The sequence below is a fragment of the Calonectris borealis genome, chromosome 2 (assembly GCF_964195595.1).
Source record: "Calonectris borealis chromosome 2, bCalBor7.hap1.2, whole genome shotgun sequence".
Classification (NCBI taxonomy): domain Eukaryota; kingdom Metazoa; phylum Chordata; class Aves; order Procellariiformes; family Procellariidae; genus Calonectris; species Calonectris borealis.
Genome location: NC_134313.1, coordinates 132,828,475 through 132,853,870, shown reverse-complemented (window position 1 = coordinate 132,853,870; position 25,396 = coordinate 132,828,475). Strand labels below are relative to the sequence as shown.

Here is a 25,396-nt window from a genome sequence, read left to right as displayed (position 1 = left end):
TAGCGTGAGAGTGATTAGAAGCGGTTTACATCAATTGCTGGTTCTCACACTTGGTCATGTAGGTGAGAACAGTTTGTCTGTGCTGGAACAAAAAGATTTTTCTGAAGTCAGAAAAGCCAGGTACATAAGTTATGCCAGTGAACTGAACTCTAAGTAATCCTCTTGTTTGTGGGAGATAATCAGCTAACAAGAAAGAAATGTGACTTCCTTTTCCAACCTGGTCACTTGCACTTAATTAGAATTTGGTCATGATCGCTGCTCATCTTCCACTCATTTCTGGAGAGATGGGAGTATTTCCCATCTTCTGGGAGACAGATGGGCGCTTTGCCATTGTAGCTTCAAATTCTTAAATGATTTTAACAACCTTTTCAATAAAAGACATTTGGGCAGATTAGGAGTGGAGATGAGTAAAGATGGCACAGGGAAGAGGGGATTGGAAAAGGAGAAGTTTCTGTTTCATTCCACGATGTTCACTTTGGAAGACAACTGAGAGCGATTGACCATGGGAGGCAGGAAAGCACTGCTTGTTCTGGCTTTGCTGGAACAAGGGGGACATTCCACAGGGCTACAAAGATTCAGGTTTGGCTGCTATTTGAGCAGTCATTAGTAAGTTATTAATTACTAACTTGTCAATAAGACTCTCCTGGAATATTGACCAGGAAGTTCAACAACAAAAATATAGGACATGTCACCGTGGGCAGTTTTTTTCTGGCATGATTTCCTAAGGAACCTGAAATGGAGCAAACATCCTGCATCAGTGTAAGCTCAGGGGCTTCGGGTTGCTGCTGGGGAGCCCTTTGAGCAGCTCTGCTTGCAGACAAGCAGGCGTGCTCTGGCTGAGAGCCCCAGAGACGTGAGCATGGAGGCGAGACAGACCCTATCTGCGCTGGCTGCCCCGGCTGCAGCCCCTGCCCCACAGCCCTCCTGAAAGGGCTGCAGAGGAGACGGCAGTGGGAGCTGCTCCTGCCCCATGGAGAGGGTGAGGGGCCCTGGCGGAGGCAGCTTCTCCCTGCCAGCGGGCAGTGGGATATTGTCCTCTCCCCCAGGCCCAGCACCCATTCTTGCTGGGACCAGGCAGGGTGGGAGTCAATACCTCACTACAGGGCACAAAAAATAGCTCCTGTGCTTGGAAGAGCTCAGGAGGATCCAAAAGCTGCTCTCTTGTATGAGCCAGGGATTCAGGGGACTGGCCCAAAGCAAGGCAGAGGATGCTCAGCTCTGGTTGAAAGCAGCACCATAACCCTACTTATCACCCCTACCAATGACTAGCGGGGTAACAAGGCTTGCCTCTTTTCAGGGAAGACACTCCAGGAAATTATTTTATCCAGGCCTTACTGCCATTAGGTTTTGTTTGAAAATTGTGTCCCTCCCTCCAGCCTAGTGAGATTAGCTTGCAGAAAGGGCTCTGAATAGCCAGGAGGAGTTCTGCTTTGTTTTTTGCTATCTCAGCAGTACATGAAAGCTTCCCTTACAAGACATATGGAACACTCTTCTCAGCTGAGCAGTCCGAATGAAGGAAAAAGAGCCAAGTCGTTTTCCATATACTCGAGATTGTAGATTTTTATTTATATTTTTAACAAGCTAAGTTGGGCTGCACTGACAGGGGAAGCCACAACTTTATACAGTGATGCTTTTAAAACCACTTAACTCCGAGTGTTGTTATACTGAAAGGGAGAAAATCATTACAAAAAAGTGCAAACCTGGGTGGCTGCTACATTTGTTTAGTAAAGAACCCTTTTCTTTATAATTGGCTGTGAGTTTTCAGGACCGATTCTGATGAAACACACGCTTGCGTGCGTACACAACATGCAATTCACGACACAGATTGTTATTTTTCCAGTCATGACTTGAAGAAATAAAGCTGAGTCCATTTAAATAGAAACCGAGCGTAAATTCTTGCAAATGTCTCCAGACGTTTTCAAACCTTTTTTTTTCCTTTTTCTTTTAAAAGATGGAGCGACAAATGTCAATGAACTCCAACATCATGGGGATGCAGGGGCCGAACCTCAGTAATCCGTGTGCTTCACCTCAAGTCCCCCCAATGCATTCAGAAGCCAAAATGGTAAAAAGAAAAAATAATTTTAAAATTATTCTATTTTCTTATATTGCTCTTGCATACTAGTTACCCAGACAGTGGGGGATGTAGCCAGACACTGCTTACTTCATTCTTAGTCATATGTTATACTCTTTTTTAATATGCTGCAGTAAATTGCCTTTGTGTCAGTTTAGTCTATGAACTTTCAAGATGTTCCTAGTCCTAGCTGAACTCTCGGTGAGAGGGAGCTGAAGTGAAGGGTGGGCTATCTGATCCACACTGTGTTAAATAAGATTTTTGGTGCAGATTAGTAGAATTTAAGCGAATGGTCTGGCTGGTTCTCTGACGGTGTCTGTGCTCCACAACTTGGCTTAAAGAAAATTGTCAGTTAATAAAAAGTGAAGTAAAACGTATCTGATGTGGAGGGAATGTACATGGACTTTGTTTTTTCCGGATAGGCGCATGGTGTGTCGGGGTAATGGCAGTGTTAGAAAAGCAGACTGAACGATGTATATAAAACTGTGATGTTTTCTTTTGCTTGAATGCAACAAAGGTGTTGTCGTCAAAAAGAAGATTCAGAATTTGGACAAAAATTGTTTAGTTATACAAGTCAAATGTCATAGTGTTTTTAAAGTTGTTGTATGTCTTACAAGGTCAAGGCTTCTCAGGCATATGTACTGGTATAGGATTAATGTAGGTAAACTAAACTACAATGGGCATTTGTAAGTTTTCCCCAGCTTTTTATGCATTCTCATGAAGAACTCGGCACCAACGTCTCTGTAACCGAGTTCATCAATGTAGAAACACTTAGGCTTTTTCAGTTTCAAAACTGCCATTTGCTGGCTGGTGGAAATACAAGGACAGAAGTTTGCAGTTTAACTCTGTAGGTTTTTATCCTCTCAGGATATCTAGTGGAAAACAGGAATAACTTCATTGAACTTTTTTCAGTGGCATTTCGCCAAGGTAAAATTGTCGTAAGTGAGAGAATGAAATCAAGCCGACAAAGATTAAGCAACCACATGTTTTTATAGATTTCTACTTTGCATGACTGGTAGAGCTTTAAAGTTGTTGTCATCTATCCTGAGGCAAAGAAAAATATCTTCTCGTGTATAGGTATGGCGCATGCAAGAGACTTCTGGTTAAGAGCAACAATATATACAAGCTTATTCTATCTCTGTTTTCTTAGATTGGATAGGTCATGCCTTTGCCTCCCTGTTGGTCTGGGTTAGGCTGTTAACCCAACCTCTGTTAACACCCAGTCTAAAACCACACTCCGTAAACATGCAGCCAGTTGGCCAGAAGAAGAGCGATAGCCAAAAACACTGGCTCCCCCAGCCAAGGAAAACCTGTGGTCAAGAGTTCTCTCTCTGCTGTACCACACAGTGACGGTGACATGCCAAATGGCAACAGCATCTGCAGCAGAGCTTGTTAAAAACTTTTTGGAATAGGCGAGTGTTTTTTCAACTTAAGCATAGCTGAGCCAAGCTAAATACTCCTTGGCTGAATAAATCTAAAACTGGCATCTGTTTTGGGGACTAAAGGCTCTGTAGTTTACTCTCCCCCTGCCACCCCCTGCTTTTTTTTTACTGGAAGTGTGAGGCTGCTTAAGAACAAGATTAAATTATTGGTGCATATGGTGAGAATTCTGTGCTTTAATAGCTGAAACTGTACGTTAATACAAATTACTTTTTAATCTGGATAAGCAGGTTTTGTCCCTAAACCTAACGTATGAAGGCACGGTTCTTTCAGACAGAAATTGCTATCAGTTCCAAAACACAGCACAGTGAAAAAGCAGCCCCTTCGCTTCTCAGGGGCTTTCTGCCACTCTTCCAGAGGTGGAAAAATCCACATCCATTAACTCTTAAGAGTAAGAGGCATAATTGAGAGCTCCAGGACCTTTCTTCTTTTTAAATGCAGGGGTTTTTTTAATATCCTATATTCTAGTTTTATACTTAATTTCTGTTTAAGCACACATGTAATGTAAAAAGCCTCTTCGTTTAGCCACTGCTTTGAAAACTACAAATCTATTAACAATACTCTGCATGAACACAAAGTGGAAAAAACGTAGGAAATATTCAGAGCAAAATTATTTCTTACATGTAAGTTCATGAATTTTAAATCTGAATCATCTGTATTACAGACATGTTTGTTCTTATTATTAACTATTTCACTTTGCTTCGTGCTCAAAGCATGAGACTTCGCATACTCTGGCGACTTTTTTTAAAAAGTGGAAAATGAGGGTGCTTCGTACCTGACTGGATTGCATCCTGCATTAGGAAGGAATTTCAGATTTCCCCAGATTCTGCTAATGCCATTTCTGCTGGTGTATCCAGCACTGCATATGTTCTCTTCGGCTGGCCCCACTCTGCGAAGAATATATGCGTTGAACACTAGGTAGAGTCATCTAAGCTGCTTGCAGCTAATGGCTGCAGTATCCGGAGGGGTTTGGGGGACTTTGGGCCTGATTCGTCAGCTGTCCAAATCCGTGGCAGATGGATCAGCATTTTCTTTCTGCCTGCATGAGAGAATGCAGGACAGGCTCCTCTAGATGTGAGACCCAGATGTGAGACCGAATCCTTCTGGCCTCATGCACGTGAAAGTATGTACCTGAGCAATGCAAGCGTGATTTGGTATGCAGCAGTTGTAACACTATTTGGTGTCTCATGTGCCTTAATTTGCTTCTGTAAAGTAAGTATGCATAAATAATACAAGTATGGATTCTGTGTGATGCCAGTTTTTTTAGAGAAAGCAGATAGATGGCAAAAGAGTCACACCCTCGATTGGTCCCTAATCAGTTTGCAGTAGGAAATGGAAGCCAGTCTGATAAATACATACATATACGAGCACATACACAGACACATATAGAATGTGTGTTGCATTAATGTTTCTATAATATGCAATTTATTTATCTATTCGTATTTTAATCAGCTTGTATTACCTGGCATTTATAGAAAGCCATATTCTGCCACCCAAGATGCTCATTTCCTGGTTTAATTTTTTCAGGAGAACGTTACTTCAAATATTAAAGTATTGTAGATGACATCCCAGAACTGATTTAATTTATCACAACAATCTCAGTTTCCCTCACAGTGTGCCTCTCGATTAGGTTATCACCTAATGCTTTAAAACTGCCTTCGTAAATGAATGAGTGAACATCTAAATCAATACTGCTTTCGTCTTAGATTCAGAGCTGAGTGGATAAAACCTTTCTGCTGCCCACCAAAAACACACATTGATTTTGTATTAAAATATATTGCATTGGAAAGTGGAGGAAACATATAGGTGTAGGTGTACATGGTAAAAATATGCAGAATAGCACGTGTAGCATATTAACATGTGGTTCAGTAGGCTGAGAATATTATGAACTCGGAATTGTCGGCGGTGCCTTTGCCTGAATATACTGCTTACATACAGTTTGGTTTGCAGTTTCAGAGTGTTCAAGGTTTTATAACTCGGAAGTGCAATACCGTGTGGATTACGGGAGTGAAAGATAAATAGTGTGCACTGAACCGCTGGAAGGCTGCATGAAGGCAAATCTTTTCGGTGGAGCTGATGCCTCTTTATCTGAATTTTGCAAGGCATTGATCTTTACCTGTAGAGATTTATGAGCTCTGAAAGGAGGTATAAAAAGCAGCCTGGCGATGAAAATAATCTAACTTAAAAATACAGTTTTCAATTTGACCTGTTAATTTTTTCTTTTACCCTCTCCCTCCACCCCTCGCTGGATACGTAGTTTTATAAAATTTAAATAAAATATGTGTGGCTTGGCTGTGCCTGCATTCCTGACAGAATCTGTATGGTTCTTTTGAAGAAAAGAAAAGAAGTGGTTTCCATATCAGGGTTGTGGGCTATTGTTTTGCCTTGTACGCATTGCTAGGTTGAACAGTAATAATAAGAAAATTAATTTGAAAGTGTCTATCAGATGTAAGAGTGAAAACATACCAGAAAAGAAAAACAATAAACCAGTAATGAGCATGTTCCTAATTATAATAGTAAAATATCCATATTAACTGAACCTCATAATTTACTTCAGAGTGCTGGACAGCTTTGGCAGAGGCGGAGGAGAGAGGTGAAAGAAATTGTGGTTAGCTATTGTCATCAGCACTAATTTTTATTCGACTTAACGAGAGTTGAGGGACCGGATCCTGCTGGTGGCTTTGAAAATCCCGGTCCAAGCGTCGCTCAGCTCTCCATCCCAGCGGAAAGGCAGGACTGGCTGTGGGGACCTGGGTGCATTTCGTGTGGCAGTCAGACAGGCACTGCTCGCTTTCTCCAGAAACCCAGCACGTCAGCCAAGCGGGAAAGGCTCGGCCGCAAGGGTGGCCGGCTTTGCTCAGATGCAGTTTGGGGTCTGCGTTTGGATGGACTCTCCTGCTGCTGCTTCTTTGACAAATAACGTCCGTTTCCGTGCCCGTGGTGGTGCAACTGGTGCAACGGGAGAAACTGCTGGAGTAAAGCTCTTACCCCTGGCCCCAGTTTGGTACTCGGCTCAGCCGCTGCAGCAGCCATTGGATGTGGAAACTGCTCTAACGGCATCCTGGGACAGCTGGTGGCCTTGGGAGGGACGTCCCACTGGGTACCAGCTCTGGGCCCGGGTCTGCGCGGTGTCCATACTGCTTTCAGGCAGGAGGCTGGCACAGGCAGTCGGGGCAGGATCAGAGCCACTGAAGCTCTAGGTTCAGCTACTTAACACTTTATGACTGAAGATATTTTAACGGTTTGAAGTCTGTGTTTTCCTATCAAGCTGGCCGGGAAAGCAATCGCTTTAGTAGAGCAACACACGTTGCTTCAGGGCCAGAAGGCTTTTCTTCGCACAGATTCTGGACTACTGAGCAGAAAGAAAAATGTCGCATCTCTGCAGAGCTTTCAACAGCAATTTCTCATTTTGTCCTTCACAATAAAGCAATGAAAGCAGCATAAGAAAAAAAAAATGTGCCAAGTGAAGCCTTCCAATTTAAAAAAAAACAGACTTGTGACAAAATTTCCTGTATCGGTAACTGAGAAATGTTTTCAAGGACGGGACTGTAAAATAGTTAAAAAACACGGTGCTTCTGCAACTGTTGACAAAACTCGCTGTTCTGAAATTGTTTCTCCTGTTACATTTGGGCTTGTGTTTTAAAGTCCCCAAAGCCAACCTTTCAGTGTGCTCCTGATCTACGCTTTAAAATCCTCCCCAGGCAGTAGCTTTGCCTGCAGACAGTGTGCCTTGCTGTGGATTAAGGTATTAACGTGATGGGTGAAGCTAATCATATTTTGTTTTGTTTACTGAAACAGGACCTTGTACCCGTCATGCCTAAATGCTGGATTATGAACTAGACTGGGTAGGAACTAATTCTTCTTAAGCTGTCAGTGGCTCAATAAGTGCAATAGAGAAGCGAGGCGGTTCAGTTACTCATAGCTGCTGCGAATACGTGTTGAATATTTGATCTCGCTTCTCCCGAGTGCATACAAATTGCGTTGCTTGTTGCAGACGCAAGTTGTAACAATTCCTCGCATTTTTCTTTCTTTGTGTCACTTTATCCTGCGGTGATCTTATCAGCACTATTTCCCTAGAAGAACTTGGATTTTTATTATTTTGTTTGCCTTTATTCAGCTGGGTGTTAAGATGACCTCGCTTTCTCCCCCACCCACCAGCCCTCACCCTTTCTCTTTCCCTCTGTTTCTCCACCACCCTCTCTTTCCTCAGAGGATTTACTGTCTTTGTAGATTTGTTTCTCTTTCTCCTTTTCCCTCCAGTGTCCACCCTGATTTTGTAACCATAGCAATAATTGAAATACAATCCTAATATTTGCTTGCTGTAGCTATCGTTTAGCCCAACACACGAACTGCTGGCTTTTGTGCGTTGTAAGGTTTTGAAACTTAAGTCAGATGCATCTGTATACGTGAGGGAGACTTGTTTGGTGCTGAACCTTCCCTTCTGGAAAAGGTTTTGTTTGTGTAAAGTTGTGTGTCAGTGGGAGCCGGTGCAAGTAAAAGCAAGTCCTTATGGTGGCAAAGCCAGGGAAAAAGGAAATTGTAAAAATAAAAACAAGGTTGCGTTACGGGGAAGTTCTGCTTCGCATAGATATATTTCAGTCTTTTCCTTGGAATTTGTACAGCTTTCACTTTCCAAGATTTCCAAGATGAATAATGAACGTTGTTTTGCACTTCAGGCCGCTGCACGTTAAGCCCAGCGTTGCTCGGGAGGTACGAGTGCCTCTCATGACAGGCGATGGGCTTTGGGGCGGGGGGGTGGTGTTACACGCTTTACCAGCTCCGTATTTTAACTATCGAGGACACAAGAGCTGGAAGCAAAAATCTCATGGCAATAAATCTCTCCTTTATGGACCAGCTTAAAAAGCATTTTCTAAAAACTATCCAGTAGCTAATGAAGCAGTTTATTAATTATGATAGCATTCCTGTGAGATAAATAATTTTAGACTGTTGAACTGAGAGAGGAAAGTGAAGTGACTCACTAGAGGCCACACAATTTGTCAGTGGAAGAGCTGAAACAAGCACAGAATTTCTGGCAGCCGCTTCCAGAAAACACAACTTCTGTCTGAGTACAATTTATGTATATGTATTTATTTTTTTTAATATTAATTATTAATATTGGTAATATCAATATAATTGTTGAAATACAGTATTTTTTCAGGACTAGTGAAACAATGGGGAGACTCTGAACTCCTCAAGTGTACAGGGGGTGCAGACTCAAATTTAGGATTCAAATCCAAATGAAGGTGATGGTTTGTGTTTGGATTTAATACCCCTGAAACTTCCTGAACTTTACTGATGAGATTTTGGCTGAGAATGACAGAAGTTAACTGATCTTCTGAGACTTCTGTCATCTGAGATGATGGAAGCCTTGTGAGATCAGCTTCCCTGGCATCGTGGCTTTCACTGAAATCTCAGGAGAGCACTTACTTTCACATAATGTCAACCATATCCAAACCAGGACTAACGAATACCCCTGTAGAGCTCCTTCTAAGATCACAGGCATATTTGAAATACTGCTACAAGCTGTGTTCAGTCTGAGGAAATGCTCACAGCATTTGCTGTTTCTTCTGTCAGATACGGCCGGTGACACTGTTCAGCAGTGGGAGGGTTATATACTGTGTTCCAGATGTTCATTAGTGCAACTTCTCTTATTTATGTTCAGAGAGTTATCAAGGAGGTAATTTAAAAACTGGGACAGGCTGGGTCTCCCACCCTGGAAACACTTACGCAGCAAACTTTGCTCCGCTTGCGGTTTTTACTAGCAAATTGCTGGCCAGTAGTGTTTATCTGAGATTTCAGTGTCTGAAATGCTATGAATAATCTTCCCAAACGTGCTCTGTAGTCAGACTGCATGGGACGTAGAGTAGTTGGTCGTGCCCTCGGTGCTCTGTATCCTCCTTATACTACAGTTACTGTGCAGCCCACCTTACCGGACCTCCCCAGGGGACCTCAGCAGTCTTTACTCCCAGCTTGTTGCTCATGTGCTTGAGGACTGATTGCAATTTCTCTGGCAATGTGGGCACCTCCAAGTTACTCTGCTTTAGATAGTTTACCCCATTTTAAGTGACTTATGTTACAAAGAAGACAGCAAAATACTTGATAATAACTGAAATCATTTCCCATTAGTATTGCAGCAGCAGGGGGAACATGGTCTTTGACCAGCTAAAGATGAACTTTAAAGATTTGACTAAAAGACTATCAGTCTTTTAGGAATAGAATTTAATTTATGCAAAACCTCCCTCTTCAAGCCATGGATGTGCTATTTTTTCTCCTATTTTGTATATTAAAGTCACACTGAAACCAACTCATTACCATATTGAAAAATGTTCTAAAAATCTTATTTTAAGATAGTATCAAGTTCTTCATTTAGTAACAATATCAGTGTGGAAGTACTTTAATTTAGGATTGTTACCTTCATTATATTACATTTTCATTCATGAAAGCTTGGTCTTAAAATTATGTTGAAAAAAAAAAGAAAGCTTTTGTAAAATAGAAAAACAGCAGCCAGGATTCCTGTAGCTTTGTTTTTCAGTCTACTGGAAATGATTTAAAACAAAATAGCCACCTTTTCACTGCAGCTCAACTTCTCTCCTCTCCTCTCCTCTCCATTTTAATTTTCCACAATAAGTGTTCAGAAAGGAAACAAGCCCCATAAGCAGCTTAAAATAGAGTTCCACACTCCTCTAGCTTTAAAAAATCAGAGGCAACGGTTTTGGTATAGTCAATGATTACTTTTAAAATTCAGCCCTGATCCTCAGCTGCTGTAAACCGGTATAAATTCATTGACTTCAAAGGAACTGTGTGGTTTTTGCATCAACTGAGGACCTAGTTTATACTTCTGAATCTCAAAATTTTCCTTTAGGCAAGCTCTGGCCCTTCCACAGTTTGATACTGCCAGGTAAGCATTTTGTTGGTTTTGGTTTTTGGTTTTAATGTTATTCTTTTATTTAGAATACAGTACATATTTGCCTCTTCTTTTTGCACACTGATGTTTTGCCAACTCTTCCAACATCTTATATGACCTTTTTCTGACTTAATTTTTCAACTCTCTTTCCTATAGGTGTTCATTACATAATATTTAAAGATAAATTATTTTCTCTAAGCCCCAAAATAATATCGGGAGTTTTTTTATAATTGATTCATCATACCAAGCAATCTCTGGGAGTTTTTGACTCTCCTATATCAGTCAGTGACAGGTATTGGTACCTGTCCCTAATGATTCATAGTGAAAAATTGCCAGATATTTCTTTGAAACTGATGGATGATTCATGTTGTTATATTTAGGCCACATTATTCTGGAATGTTTAAATTAGACTAAAAGCCACCTCTGAGTATACATAGAGTGCAAACATAGAGTACATTTTTAGTTTCCCATCTGGAAAGACATATAAAGTCCAGGGCTGTTTTCAAGTTGCAAGAAATATTGTTATATTTTTATTATGGTATTTCAGTTCACACTCATACTAATATGAAAAGTTTAGTAATGGCATATCCTCAATACTGCCCTCAAATGCCAAGGTTACACATGAAGTCCAATGGGATCTAGCAAATGTTTAAACTTTTATTAAAGCCCAAAGCCCAAAATAGACTTTACTAGACCTGTACAAATTATTTTAAATTATGTAAATATTTTTAATATGTCTGGCTTCTGACAGAACACCACTATACACCAAAGTATGACATTTGCCTTACTGTGCCAACTTTTTGCTTTTTTTTTTCCTTCCCAAAATACCTAGCATCATTACTGGACTTGACTACAGTCTGCTTTATGTGCTGCTTGTGGTTCAGGAGAAATATATGTAAAGAGGATGGACTGTGCTCCCCGACTGTTAACAGAAGCTCTTTAGCATGAGCTTAAGCGTGAACTTTGTTTTGGCTGCCAACATAGCAGGCAGGAGATACCCAGGATGAGGGTGGGTGAAGTCCTGATCTGCTTTCCATCTGATGGACATGTACAGCTGCTCTGAAAGCTGGTGTTGGTGTGCAGTGTGTGTGTGTCACAGAAAACTGTGTATTTGGGTTTTTGTAACAGATATTGCTCTAGCTTCATCTTCTAGGAATCCTCTTAAATTAAAAAATCCTGCCAAAACATTAATATCTGGATGTGTATGAAATCTGGACTGAGTCCTTCATTTAAACAAGAGGCAGTGGTAGGCGATAGTAACAGCTAACAATCGGAAGAGCTCCAAGCTTTGTTGGTCAGGCGTCTGCAGGTGTACATATTTGTGCACATGTGCGTGTGTGTAATTTTTTTTTCTTTTCTGTGGTTTTGGTGGTGTGTTTTTTCTTCTTCATTCTGTGCACTTTTACTGTGCAGGCATAATCTTATCTATGTCTATTTGGCTAACTTTGTCCATTTATTTATGCATTACCTTATTTTTTGTTAAGAAACCACTTTTCCTGAAATACTTTAGAATGTTGAAGAATAATAAATAACTGAAAATCCATCTGTATTATCCAAAAATCACTTACTAACATTTAGGATGACTACCATTTGCATGAAGAATGAGAAATTTGTTCTGCTACATCAATTTGCAGAGAGTTGTCAGTCTTCTAAATGATGTTAGTGGTGGATTAGTTTGATTGGAAACTTGATCCAAACAATGTTTGAATTAGTTGAATAAAGAGTTCCCAGAGGTAATCTAGGGTTTATGTGAAAACTGGTATATAACTGCAACACTGCTGAGAATTAAAATAGGAATGAATTGCCCTTGGTGAAATTTGTGGTTACTGGGATTGTCCAAGGATACCCAAATCCTTCATTTCAGAAAACAAGGTAGCTCGATCCCATTTTAAAGATTTTAGAAAGTAAAACTTCCCTTTCTTCTACACTTAAAATTCAAGATGTGGTTATACTAGTCTTACTAAAACTGGTATATGTGAAGCTAGTTTAATACTACCCACAAAAATCTAAATAACATAGCTGTGACTTGTAGTACCCATCCAGCATGTGCTTTCCTCCTAGAGGTGGAGGTAGGCTAGCCCTAGGGCTCCTGACCACCACAACCTGGGCAATGACCAGCTGGATGAAGTAGCTCTGGAGTTCCTCACTTTACTAGTTCCCATCTTTGGTTTGTCCCCTCCACAATGAAAACAACAGAGACCATGAACATGCATTTCTCTGGAGCACGTAAGATCTTTCTGCAGAGATTTTTAAGGTCTCAAGCAGAAGTGAAGCTCTCTTGAGAGCTGCATGTGTGAAGGAGATGATAAGCAACCAGGATTAATTCCTGGATGTCTTTAATCAGAGATGCTGTAGATCGTGCTGAGAGCTACATTTCCCAAAGTGTCTTTCTTTCAGAAACACACTGCCGGGCTCCTGGGCAGAAGACAGGAGAAATCATGATGTGCACATGGTTGGGAAATGGCATTTGCCTGAAGTCGTGGGCTGCCTGCAGGTCGGTCTCCATCCTTTGTTTCTCAGCAGGATGTTAGCATCACGAGTGATGGACCGATATCCACGCAAGGCTAATGGTGACAGCATGTATGTCAGGAGCCTCCCTGCAGGAGCCTCGGCAAAAGGCAAGGAGAGGAGCCCAGCAGGCTCCATCCAGGCTCCAGGCGCTCCCAATGTCAATACTGGGCAGCCATGTCCACTGAGGAGAGAGGGTCTGCAGTCCTGGTGCTCCTGAAGTGAAGGAGCAGGGCCTCTTTGCAGGGCATAAAGCAAGACCCCTTCCCCCACAGTGTTTGTAAAACACCGTGAGAGCCACGTTCTCACCAGCAGACATCTCCTGCCCCTTCCCAACTCTTGGTGGAGGGCAGGCACTGGTGTTGGGCTTTGCTTCGTGGGGAGCACGTGCAGGAAAGCTGGCAGTGCCTGTGTCTCTGTGGCTGCTCTTCTTTGAAAGAGAAAACCCCACAAGACACCCCCCCCCCCCAAGTCCCTCTCCTCTTCATTTACACACCCAGTAGGTAATGTTAGCATGGTATCAGTGAACACTGTACCTGTCCACTCCAATCTCCACATGGCATTTGATGTATCTCCCATAATAAATTATGTACTTCAAGGAGCAATAACAATAGCTGAGATTCTTGAGACAAGAAGAGTCACGTTACCAAAAGTACCAAAAAGGCTGATTAAAATTAAATCGTAGCAGACAACAGTTGTGTTACAAAGGAAGGCTCGATTACGGCCAAGTCACTTTCTTTGCTAACCCCTGACTTATTTATTTCTCCTGCATGCTGCAGTCTGCATACTCTTTCTGGTTGTAATGAGCATTAATTGATTAGCTGGATCTATGAAGAGCTTGAGCACTCGTAAGTACTATCCCAGTGGGTACACAACTAAATAGTTTATGAGGTAATTAGTATTTTAATGCCTTTTCTAATGAGCCTTTTCAGTAATGAAATCTCATGAGGACATTATTGGTTCATATATATTTCTTCAGACACAACAGAAGGTAAGCTAATGCTATTAAGAGATTTTAAAGCTAGTTTATAAAATGGTTTTTAGTAACTTATTTTTGAATACTTGCCTTGGTTCGTTTTGCGTTATTAAAAAAAAAAAAATCTTAATTTTTCCCACCGCTCTGTCTCTTGCACTCCTCTCTCCTGATGGAATTTTTACACTATACTGCAATTTCAAATAATTGGGATAATTTCTGAGGCTGCTACCCGATCTCCTAAGCTCAGCTGTAAGTAAATAATACCATACTGTCTGAGCGTGTTGTTTCAGATGTGTTCTCATCCTGGGAAAAAAAACAACTCTGTGCCTGGCTGCACAGTGCCTTGGATTTATGACTGTGTCAAGTTTGAGAGAATGACCAACCTCTACAAAGCTTTTCAATGTCAAGCTGAGCTCTATTCTGGAGGCTCGAAAGCAGCACAGAGCTTGCAACCATACAGGCAGTCTTACTTCACCTCCTCCTTCAGTTCATTGGATGTACCCCCTTTACCCAGGTTTAACCCATAGTGCGAAGGGCAAGTCCTCTGCCTTACATTTTATTTCTCCAGTACCTGAAAGAAGACAGCTTCAGATGGCTTTGCTGGGAAGAGTATTTCGGTGTGCGAGTGGCTCATTTTATCGTTGGCCATGGGGACAGTACTTGCTTTTTGTTCTCTGGAGATCACAAGGTATCAGCAGCTTTTTATGTTCTCATCTCTTAGGGCTCACTTCTTCCAGCTGGGAAGTGCAGTCTTGTCCTGAGTGGGACTATGGCCCCAATTTAACAGCACATAGCGATGCTGTGAAACAGCCCGGGACAAAGACAGAAGCATGTGTGTTTTGGAAACCTGTTTCATAAATTAGTTTTACGTAGTCTAAGTGATGTATGCCTTAAAATACTTTGGAAACTTCATTTTAAGCTAGGGATGTACAAATCCTATTTAATACTAGAAGCTGTAGCAGTAAGACTGCAAGAAATTCCCCTATACAGATCTCATTATATAATGTAAGATGTAAGGAGTCTAATTCATCCTTGGGGTGTCTTTAATGGTGTCAGCACAGTTTCACGAAGGATGGATTTGGCCTAGGGACACCACCACCATAAACCCTGACTGTCTTCCACTGGTATTTCTCTCTCTGTCTCCAAAGCTTTACTGAGACATGTCACTGTGATATATTAATAGTCGAGTACTTTTTGATGATTCTAAGTTATTAGTAGTAAGTGTATTGTTTTCTTCAAATGACTATGAAAAGCCACATTTTCAGTCAGGGTAACTGTAAAAGCCCCCTCCAGAACATACAGAAATGGTGTCCTTTGACTTCACCTATTTGACCTTGCTTGCAATACCATGCATTAGCAACGCTTAGGAGATGAAGAACGCCCAGCATTGACCACTGCTTTCCACATTGCCTGCCATCTCCACACCCTTTTGCAACATGAGACCCAACAGCACAGGAGAGGGTAACGCCTCCTGCGTCAGCTCCTAACAGCACCCGCAGAGTCTTGGGTTTTCAGTGCTCACCTGTGCGGCACGGTGGAGCCCTCTCCTTAAGGCACAGTCCGACACGCTCTTAGGATGGAGGCTGAACAGCCTAATCTGTCCCCTCAGCTGAGATGTCGTAGCTTCTTGAGTCCATCTTCATGGTCTGTTTAAAATGCAAAATAAATCAGATTAGCCTGAATTGCTTTCAGAGGTGAGCCAGCTACCCTGGCTGCTCTGAGACCCTCTGCAGGGTCAGCAACCCAAGGGACTGCGCCCATGCCAGTGCCCAGAGAAGAAAGTTCAAGCGAGAAGGTGCACATCAGGTTACCAGACCAAGAGTAGAGGAAAAATATCCTCAGAGAAATATTTTGGTTTCCATTCTGGAAATTTCGTAGAGGGTGTTTCTGCTCTATATTCAGAAACTTCCTTAGGGGAGAAATGATCCGTGAGCTGTCTGAGGGTAGGAGCTCTGAACTGTCTGTCTTTGATGGCCTTTGGACTTTGCTAAAGCCATCTCTGAACACTAATGGAGCACAGTCAGAATTAAATTGGGGTGGTGGGGAGACTAGTTGCCAGACGTCACTTTTGATTTTGGTAATATTTCTTTTAAACTTGAAACGGGCTGGAGTTGTTTTGCTTACTTTTTTGGAGACACTCTATTTTTGTTTGTGCTTCCTGAGTCATCACCTGTCTTTGCCAAGACTTTATTACATCTAACAAAAGGTATATTATTGATGCACTGTGGCATGCACAAAGCTTTTCTATGAACTTCACTGGACTTGTGGTCCTCCCAGATTCATTTTTCTCTCTGTCTTCTGCTCCCGAGCAGGACCATGCTCTATGCTCTGTTCTGACAGCGTGTAAATGCTGAGCGGGCTTTGACACCTCATCGGCTAAAAACCACAGCTTTCTCGACTTCTGATGCATTTAGATCAGTCCTCTTACCTTTCATTCTATAATAACATGTGTATGTATATACATAGATATAGAGAGAGTCTCTTTGGTGATTGCTAAAAGAACAGTGGAGAAGTAGGCACTGAAGAAATGTCTTGCCTCTATTAGAAATACTTGGAAAGAGCAAAAGGCACTTAGAAGATAAGTTTGGCACTTTCTGTTTCTTTCTCCTCCTTGTGTGTACCATGAGGTCATGATTAATGGCTTTTGTGATGTTTGGAGGGCAGAAATCACTTGTATGTTCAATTCAGGAAGACCTCTGAATCGGCAGGGCCCAGGGGAACCGGCAGCTCCGGGCCTGGAAGGACCCGTGATGTCATCTCGCGGCCACAGGGCATGCAGCTATTACTTCTTTAGGCATTATTCTTGGATAGTACTAAGGTGTGTGGGTTTTTCTGGCCTCCCAAACACATTAATTCTGCCCTGAGCAATGGAAAGATTCCCCACCCTTGGAGGAGGCTGTTTAGGGTGGGGGGGAGTCTTAATGTGCAGGGGCAGGGGGCCGTTGGGGCTGCGCATGCAGTAGGACAACCAGAGAGGACTCTAGACTTTACAGATACACTTCTAGTGATGAAAACTGAGTTCAAAGGAATGGGAACCTGTAAATGAAGTTTACTTAAAATAAAGCTACTATGAGATAGAGAAACATACACAATAGAGAAATAGGATATTTTGACATTTATTCATGGCTTTCCTGGGGTGTCTCGGACTGTATAAACTCACTGCTATTGTGTTAGTGAAACCCTAGATTCCCTGAGGCCATAACTGTGACTGGAATTTAACTTCTTTTGCTTTGAAGAAAGAAGAGAAAAAGTAAATTTATTACACTACTGTAACTCCTGTCAATTCCACACATAAAGGAATTATGAACAAACACATAATTTAAGAAGTTGTCGACAAACTCATAATTTCCTGACAATTTCCTTCCAAATGATGTGCATTATGAGAATATATATTTTCTATATAGAAGGAGGAGTGGAGTTGAATGCCGCCTTTTTCTTCAGTCCTTTTGTTTCAGTAAAAGAAGATGCTATTGAAGACATGTTGGGTAGTCTGTCTGGTGTCATTGATGAGCTCTGCAAGAGATATGCTGTCTCTGCTTTGCTTTTAAGCTAAATGAATACATTCAAAAGGCATGGATAGTTTAAGCATCGTATTCTCAGGATCTCTTATTTTCTTGCAATCTACTAAACTTAAATTCAGAATTGTGTGTTGTATTTACAGTTCAATTTAGATAATGTTTACGTATTTTTACAGATTGTGCCTGGCTATTAGATGGCAGATATAGAGTGAAATTAAAACATAGAGAACCCAGACAATAAACATCCCAGTTCACAGTTAGACTACAAGTCTTTGTGTTTTTTCATAGTGTGATTTCAGCATCTAATTAAGCAGATGCTCAAGTAGTTTGGGGAATCAAGTCTTAAATTGCTCGATTAAATTACTTTTCTCTATCAGCATGAGCTTCAGTGTCTAAAGATAAATTTGCAATTGGGAACAAATATTTAGGATGAAAAGCATGACATAAATTAAACCACCTCACAAAGCCAGAAATAAACTGTTAGGTAACAACACGAAGCACAAACTGGAAATGTAGGAAAGTACAGTATGTCTTACTACAGGGTTGCCTATTTCGAAAAAGATAGAGCAAAGGATATGCCTGAATTTCATCAGTTCTGAATTGTTTTCTGGGAATATGCCACCATTTTGCATTTAGGCGTTATTCTCATTACTAAGCTGGAACATTTCCTTTCCCACCCCTGTCAGTCACATTCCAATCAAAAATTTTTGGGGACGGGGAACAGCTAGTGCCATATAATTGAAACTAAGTAGGATAAATATCCTAGTTTATGTGTAAATAATGTAAAAATCAGAGATGTCTTATATGGTTAAGTTTCTTTACGAATATCACTGCTTCAATTCACTAACAGTTTTACTCCTGAGCAAAAAAAAAAGATTTCTGGATTCATAAATGAAGCTGAAACCATGGGGTTCGCAGTATGAGGGCCACCCCGAGTACAATGTTCGCATTAATCTTTGCTCCTTGCACAGGAGGCTGGAGCTGCCTGCCAGAGCTAATGAATGGATTCTGACTCCGCCACGTTAGGCTATTACCAAATACAAAGGCGGGTCACAAATTATAGTTTGTCTGATGGCATCAGATATAAGCATTAGAAAAACATTTGCTTAACAGTAATAATTAGTCAGCGATAGAGGCAAGTTTTACAGATTGCTTTGGAGCACTGAGGCAAATGTGGCTTTCTGTGGGAAAAAGCCTGTTGCCTGTCTAGTGATTCATAAAAAGCAAAAAAAGGTGCTTTAGTTACAGCTCTTCTAAAGGTGAGACCAAACCACAGCGTTTCTACAAAACCCAAATAACCTCAGTCTTTACTGCAAACACTGTAGTGTTTTAGAAGCACTACCTTTCCTCAATTAAACAAAAAAAAAATCTTATTGGAGAGTTGTTCCTGGCTTGGATTAGGATCATGGTTGCATGGATAGAGCGCTTCACCGAGTGGATTTTCTTAGCTTAAACTTTAACAGTTAAATTAGAAGAAAACTCACAACTGGCGCAGAGGAGCTCAGCAAATCACCAGGCAGCCTGGGCTGCTGAGATGCTTTCGTTCTTTAGCAATGAACTCATACCTTGGGCTTTTGTATTCTCGGGGAGAAGAATCCATAGTTCAGAGAACTGCTAGAAACAGGATGGTTAAATGAAGCCCAACAGTAAGCAATTCGTGTTACTGAAGCATGTCATTGAAACTTGGCACAAGTGCTAGCTCTGAGCTTGTGCTGTGGAATGGTTTTAAGTGCTTGTCATCCCATAGATACCGCTGCAAATGTTCTGTACTGTCTCTCCTTTCCTGCGCTGTCTGGGAGAGTGAGTACAAGAATAAGTCTATGCGTTTTCATTTGTTTGACTTTGAGTTTTCTGTGCTTTGGTTTCAGTAGCGTGGCTATCAGATGAATGAGGTTGTATCCATGCCAGGAGAGATGCAAAACAGCCCATTACTTCATTGTGTGGTTGACTTGCTTGTTTGTTTTAAAAGTTTGCATGTACTAGTGAATGCAAGGGGATGATAGCATCTAATAATTGTAGTGCTGGCAGGAGCGATGCAAGCTCACCCACACGGCCTGCCAAGGTACCTCTAGTCTGGCTTGCAACACCTTTTTTTTTCCAGCGGTTGTCATGTAGCACAGCACCAGAGAGCAGCTTTAAAGTGCTCACAACTGGTATATGCAGTGAGACCACCGAATTAATTTTCCTTTTTGATGTGATTAGTTTTTGACTGCTGTGTTGGCATCTCTTGTGCCAAGGTATTTAACAGGGGGTTCCTGCTGTGAAAGTCCTCATTTCCACTTTTGCGCTGGTGCAACTAAAGGGATATTATTCCCTTCCCAAGCTGATTGTTCTGCAAAAGATTTTGAGAGGGTTCTGCCAAGAGCAGAAAGTATGACTAGATTAACAAACGCTGGTAATCCCTGGGCTGCAGATAGATGGGCTTGATTGCTTTATATTTGCAGGCTTGTGTCAATAGTGCAGAGAAATGTAAGAATATCCTAAAAAGCTGGTAATAGTTTCAGTGCGTATGGTTTGCTTCAGTAACTGTCGTTCTACAGTTCTCAGTATTAATTAAAGGTATTGTGATGAGGGCTTCCTCCGGTGCCCGTATCCCCTCGGCATGGACACCGGCATGGTAAGGACTTCAGTGGGGCAGCCTGTTACTGTGGCTTCTGTGATCTCGAACAACAGAGGATGGTTGGTCATTAAACAATCGGGTTTTTTTAAGAATGCCTTTACCAATGCTAATTAAAATATCTGTAATTACTAAATTATCTCATTAGTTAAGATAATCCTCCAGGTTATTTTCTGTTTACTGGGTTGCTAGGGGTACCTAATACATCAATATGTGTAGAAGTGTTCAATGAGATTGCCAGATTTTTTGAAAGATAAATAGTTTTACATGCTTCAGAAGTAGACTCCAATTGGCTAAGGAATTGGCCAAAGACTAAAAATGTGACATCATTCTTGGCAAGTGATAAAGATATATTTTTGTTAACAGACACTATATAAAAAGTGCACTATACTACTTCTAAGCAAAAATCTGTGTCTAAGAATAATGAAATGTCTTTTAGTCGAGAATCGTTTTTAAAAGAAATGCAATTTACTGACCAGTCCTGTGTATGAGTCTGCTTAATGCAATGGATTTGTTCTTCTATATCCTTTTTTTATTTAAATAGGGTTAATCCTGCATATGAATACATGTGAATACTTTTAAATCAATACCGTTATTTAGCAGATAAATATAATTGTTGCCTATTAATTCTTCCATCAAATCCATGTTTGTGTAATAGACATACTGTAATTGTCTTCTTGAGTCCAATCATGTACTTCAACTTTCAGCAATTATGTTTTAACTTAATTCCAATGACTGATTAAAACCATGTGTATTCAGGTTTAGATAGATGTGCTTACTACGGGATTGTTAAACCTGCAGAAAATATGTTTTTAATAATCCATTAGTATTTAATTAGCATGCAATAACTGTCTTATTAAATCTAAATTAAAACCTTATTTGAGGCATGTAATTGAAAGTGCCACTGGGTAAAATCTAATCTGTCCAGGATGAATTTACATGGAATAACAAGGCCAAATTTTTCTTTTCTGCAGTTTTCAGGGTCTTCCCAAACATTCGCTTAATCATCACAGTGGAATCTTGCAACAATCAGTTTTCTGCAAGTGCAGCATTTGAAATGCTTTTTGGGTCAGAGTTGTCATCTTTTGAGAGTTCATCTCGATTTGAAAGATGATTCTCTGGGTGGAAGATGAGGAATTCTTAAACCTTTACCAGATGCCAAAATGTGTGTAGGGACCCAGTGAATGTTTCCCACTAGCCGGTGAAGAAGGAGAGCTGCTTTGCAATGCACACCACATGGTTAGGTGTCCCTCAGCACCTCAGCATACGCTGACAAACGTGAAAGGAAGAGGGGGGTTTGTGTCTCTATCTCTTTATAATAGAAGAGTTAGTATCACGTGTTGCTGCGTACGAGCAGTCACACAACACAGATGGTGAGAGCAAATTGCAGCAAAATTTACTATTTACAGAAAATGTGACACTTTTCACTGTTCCGGGATAAGAATGATCCAGAATCCATCCAGAAACGTAAATTCATAAATGCTACTGGTGGATTTGCTTCAGCAAGACAGCTGAAGGAGTCTGTGTAAATTATCAAACCAAACTGCTTGTAAAATTCTAAACATCATTGGTTTGAGATTAATAGCTACTCGGATCCATGTAAAGATGTGTTTAATTAACTGGCTAGCAAATTTATAGCAAAAATCTCCTCTCAGATCTGCTTTGCGGAGTCCAAGTCTGCTGTTCCCCTTTCTCATCATAACCCCGTCCCTCCTTGACAGTAAGTGGGAAAACTGCAAACGCAGGAAGCACAAGATATAAGAGCTGTAATTTAGCAGGTGAATCGCAGGAGGTAGTTTTCCCAGAATGTTTATATTGGTGCTTAGCCATTGTCAGCCTCAGTCTGCTTTGGGTGCTAGTCTCCATGGACTTCAAGGTCCCATTTGGGAGTTAACCATTATCTTGGTCATATCATTATTGTTAATTTGATATTAGCAATGTTCTCATGAACCAGAGGCAGTTCAGCAGATTAGGATTTGGCTGCAAAGGATGGGGTAGATTCCAGATGTTGATGGGGCTGTCTAGGGATGCAAGACTGTGGTTAGGAAGGGAGTAAAAGATTACCATGGATGGAGAGCAGGGAGGAGCGGCAAAATATTTTGCTGATTCCCTAGCCAGTGTTGGCCAGCAACGCCTAAAGTGTTGACAGACCTCAGTTCCTCAGTTGTGGTGGACAGTTCTGTCCCTTCCCAAACTGCTCACAGGACAGAAATTCAACTCACTCTGTTTTTATTAACAAGCTGGGAAGGATGAAGGTAGGAGACCATCAAAGAAGGATGTAAAACAAGGAAACTTTCAAAGGGGAAGGAAGAAACTTGAGAACAATCTCAGCTACCGGCAGAAATGTGGCCTTTGAAGGATGGGAATTTGCAAAGACAACATGTACAGTGCAGCAAGGTGAGGTGAGCACAGAAGGGCATCAGGGCTCACTTGAAGAGGGCCAAAGAAAATTATGTATCAGTGATGGGAAGAACCCCTAGGACTACCCAAGTCAAATTAAATGGTTCCTTTTACTTGTAATACGTTTATGATTAGGCCACACATGAATAGCTGTCATGGTGAATGCACTATGTGTGTAAATTGTGATCTGTTTATTTGAACTTAGACTCAAAGTGTTAATGCAAAACTGGAGTGCTCTTACCCGGGAGCAGTGAAAAGTGTCACAATTTCTGTAAATAGTCCTATTTTGCTGCAATTTGCTCCCACCAGCTGTGTTGTGTGATTGCTTATACAGAGAAACATGTAATAGAAATTTTCTCATTATAAAGAGATACAGCAAAAACCATGGGCAGCAGAATTCAGTAAGACCACCTAAGCCCTGTAGTAGTAACCACCCAAGTACATGAGAATAGTCAACACAAATTACTATACCCCATGTAGTTGTTCAGAATCAACACTGAGATGTTGACATGGCAGGGAGGTGGCTAAGGCTGAGAACTGCTGAGCAGAGGGAATAGGCTGCAAAATTATTTAATTGCTCATCTTCTTCGTTTGAAATTGGTGGAGTGTCAGGTCTAGCTATGGAAACTATCTGGGGTTTATTTACATAGCCCGATTTGAGACACCTGTCTAAATCAGGAGCCAGAGCTCCTGATAGAGTTAATGGAGCACTTAGGTTAAGAGCTAATTACAGCCTAACGTTAGGTTCTCTGAATGGCTTTCTGGTGGCACCACAGGACTGGGGGCAGCCGAGGCTCCCCAGCCAGGTGACTGATTCAAGTGGTGTAAGCACTCACACCCCGAGCTTCAGAAAGTTCAACGGTGGAATATCCTATAGTGTTCATCACTATAGTTGTGCACGGTTAAAAACTGTGCAAGACACAGTAACCACTTAGTGAAATAACATATATATAGCAGTTTGGGGTTAGAGTTTCAGCAAGGAATAAATCTAGTATCTGTTGAGCTATGTTGACTTCAGCAATACCAGTTTACACTTGCTGAGAATCAGACTCAGGGTTGTTTTTTTAAAATCAATCTTCTGTCTTCTCTTGGAGCATGTTTGCATGTGCTCTCTTCCCTCTCTCGCTAATATTTTTAAGCAAAAGAAGCTGCTGTGGGATCATTGAGGACAAGGATATTAACATGGTTATCAGAGAAATTATTACATGTGGTTCATTATATTGTTTTCCAATGCTGGCCTGTAAAATCAGGATTACTAAAAAATAAAAGTCTCTCGCAGATTGCAAAAAGTAGAAGTATTTGGCTTTCGTTTCTAATCAAACAGGCTAAATATTCATGTTTATGTGCCTAAATGAAACTTTTGTATGCAGTCTTCCACCCCATCTGCATGAATAGTAGCATTGTAACAGGATGAGGTCACTGCAGAAGGGAAAGTGAGGTAAGAACGCAGCTGAATCTACAGCCTCTCTGCTACATGGTGCACCAGCTTGTGCTTAAAGGAACACAGTGCTTCTGCCCGAGCCAGAGTCGCCGCGGGCACTGCCTGCGGAGCTGAATGCCTCTCGCAGGGCTCTAGATGCATTCCTGGCTCTACTGTATGGTCTGATGCACAGTATACGGTTTCCTCTGCCTTTACAAACTGCTCTTCAGAGACCTCTTTACACATCTAATATAAGTGAAAATCCATATGGTTTATTTTAAAGCCTTCATTTAAAAAAAATAAACAGTTATCAGGCCTCATTCTGCTCTGACTTATGTGGCATAAATCCTGAGCAGTCCCTTTGTAATACTCACTGATGTTCAGGATTTATGCCAGCATCAGGGGGAGCAGCGTTTGGCCCATCAAAGGGCTTTTTCCCCCTCATTCTTTTAAAAAGAAATGACTCAACTTTATAAAGACTGATGGCTTCCTATCGGCGTCACCTTTGTACCTAGTGGGAACTCTTACAAATATACAGTATGGCATATCGTGGTGCGCGCCTCTGAGAGCTGGGCAGTGGAAGGGTGACATAGCAAAGCGGCGTTTGAAGGAGTGCGAGATTTGCTAAATCCGTATGTCAGTTCATATTTTACCTATTCCTTGTATTAACTTTAAAGACCATATAAACAGGTTGCCAAGGGTACACTGGCAAATCGCCTCTCCTCACCCACCATCATACTTAGAGCTCTGAGAACTTGGAAAAACCTGCCTAGTGAGCAAGCCCTTCTCGCCCTTTTTCCACAAGCCTCTCCAAGCTCACAAACCTGGGTAGACTTGGAGCAGCTGCTATTTCAAACAAGACTGTCCATCCCAGCCTCACCACCCAGCGCGGGAGCCAAAGGGGCTCTGCTTTCATCCCGTGCCGTCTCTTGCTGCTTCGGCTTCCCAGTGCGGCTCCATGAGTTCCCAACGAATTTGTCCGAAATAGAAATACCTTCTTGCTCATGATCACCTTTGCCACTTCGTGCGGCAGTGAACCCACCGTTCGTCTTGACCCAGAGTTATCGGAGAAGTCTTTTTCTATCTCACATATGAAACTCTTCCGCTCAGGCAGCCACTGATAACCTTGAGGTCAGACCGATACGCCGTCTGCTGTGTCCGGGAGCAGGGCACTCAGGACTACATTCCTGCTGCTGAAGGTGTCTGATGAAGCCAACAGCAGGGTTTATTCACCCATTTTGACTCTTTATTTTTTTTGCTTTGGTTTTTTTTTCCCCTCACCTCACAGGCAGTGCGTTGAGCCACAACTGTTATCAAAGTAAAATCGTAAAAGATTTAGAAAGACTTTGTGGCTTATTCGGTATCCTCATCTTTGCCCAGCATAGGGAAAACAGGTAAGAGCTGGTGACGCAGGCAGAGAAATTGTGAAAGCCTTTTCCCTGGGAAAACTAGCCATTTTTTGGTTACTTGAGCCAAGACCTCGCTCAGCCTGGGTTGCCAGGCAGGACAGCCAACCACGAGTGAGGGTCCTCCCTACAGAAA

At 41.5% G+C, this 25,396-nt stretch overlaps 1 protein-coding gene across 1 annotated transcript in view; it reads left to right on the top strand.

The window, feature by feature from the left end:
• Window positions 1-25,396, top strand: part of CREB5 (cAMP responsive element binding protein 5) — a 219,689-nt gene that overhangs the window by 150,847 nt on the left and 43,446 nt on the right. The window contains exon 7 of the mRNA XM_075143491.1: window positions 1,952-2,062. Within this exon, the coding sequence (XP_074999592.1) occupies window positions 1,952-2,062 (111 nt within the window). The remainder of the gene's footprint in view (window positions 1-1,951; window positions 2,063-25,396) is intronic.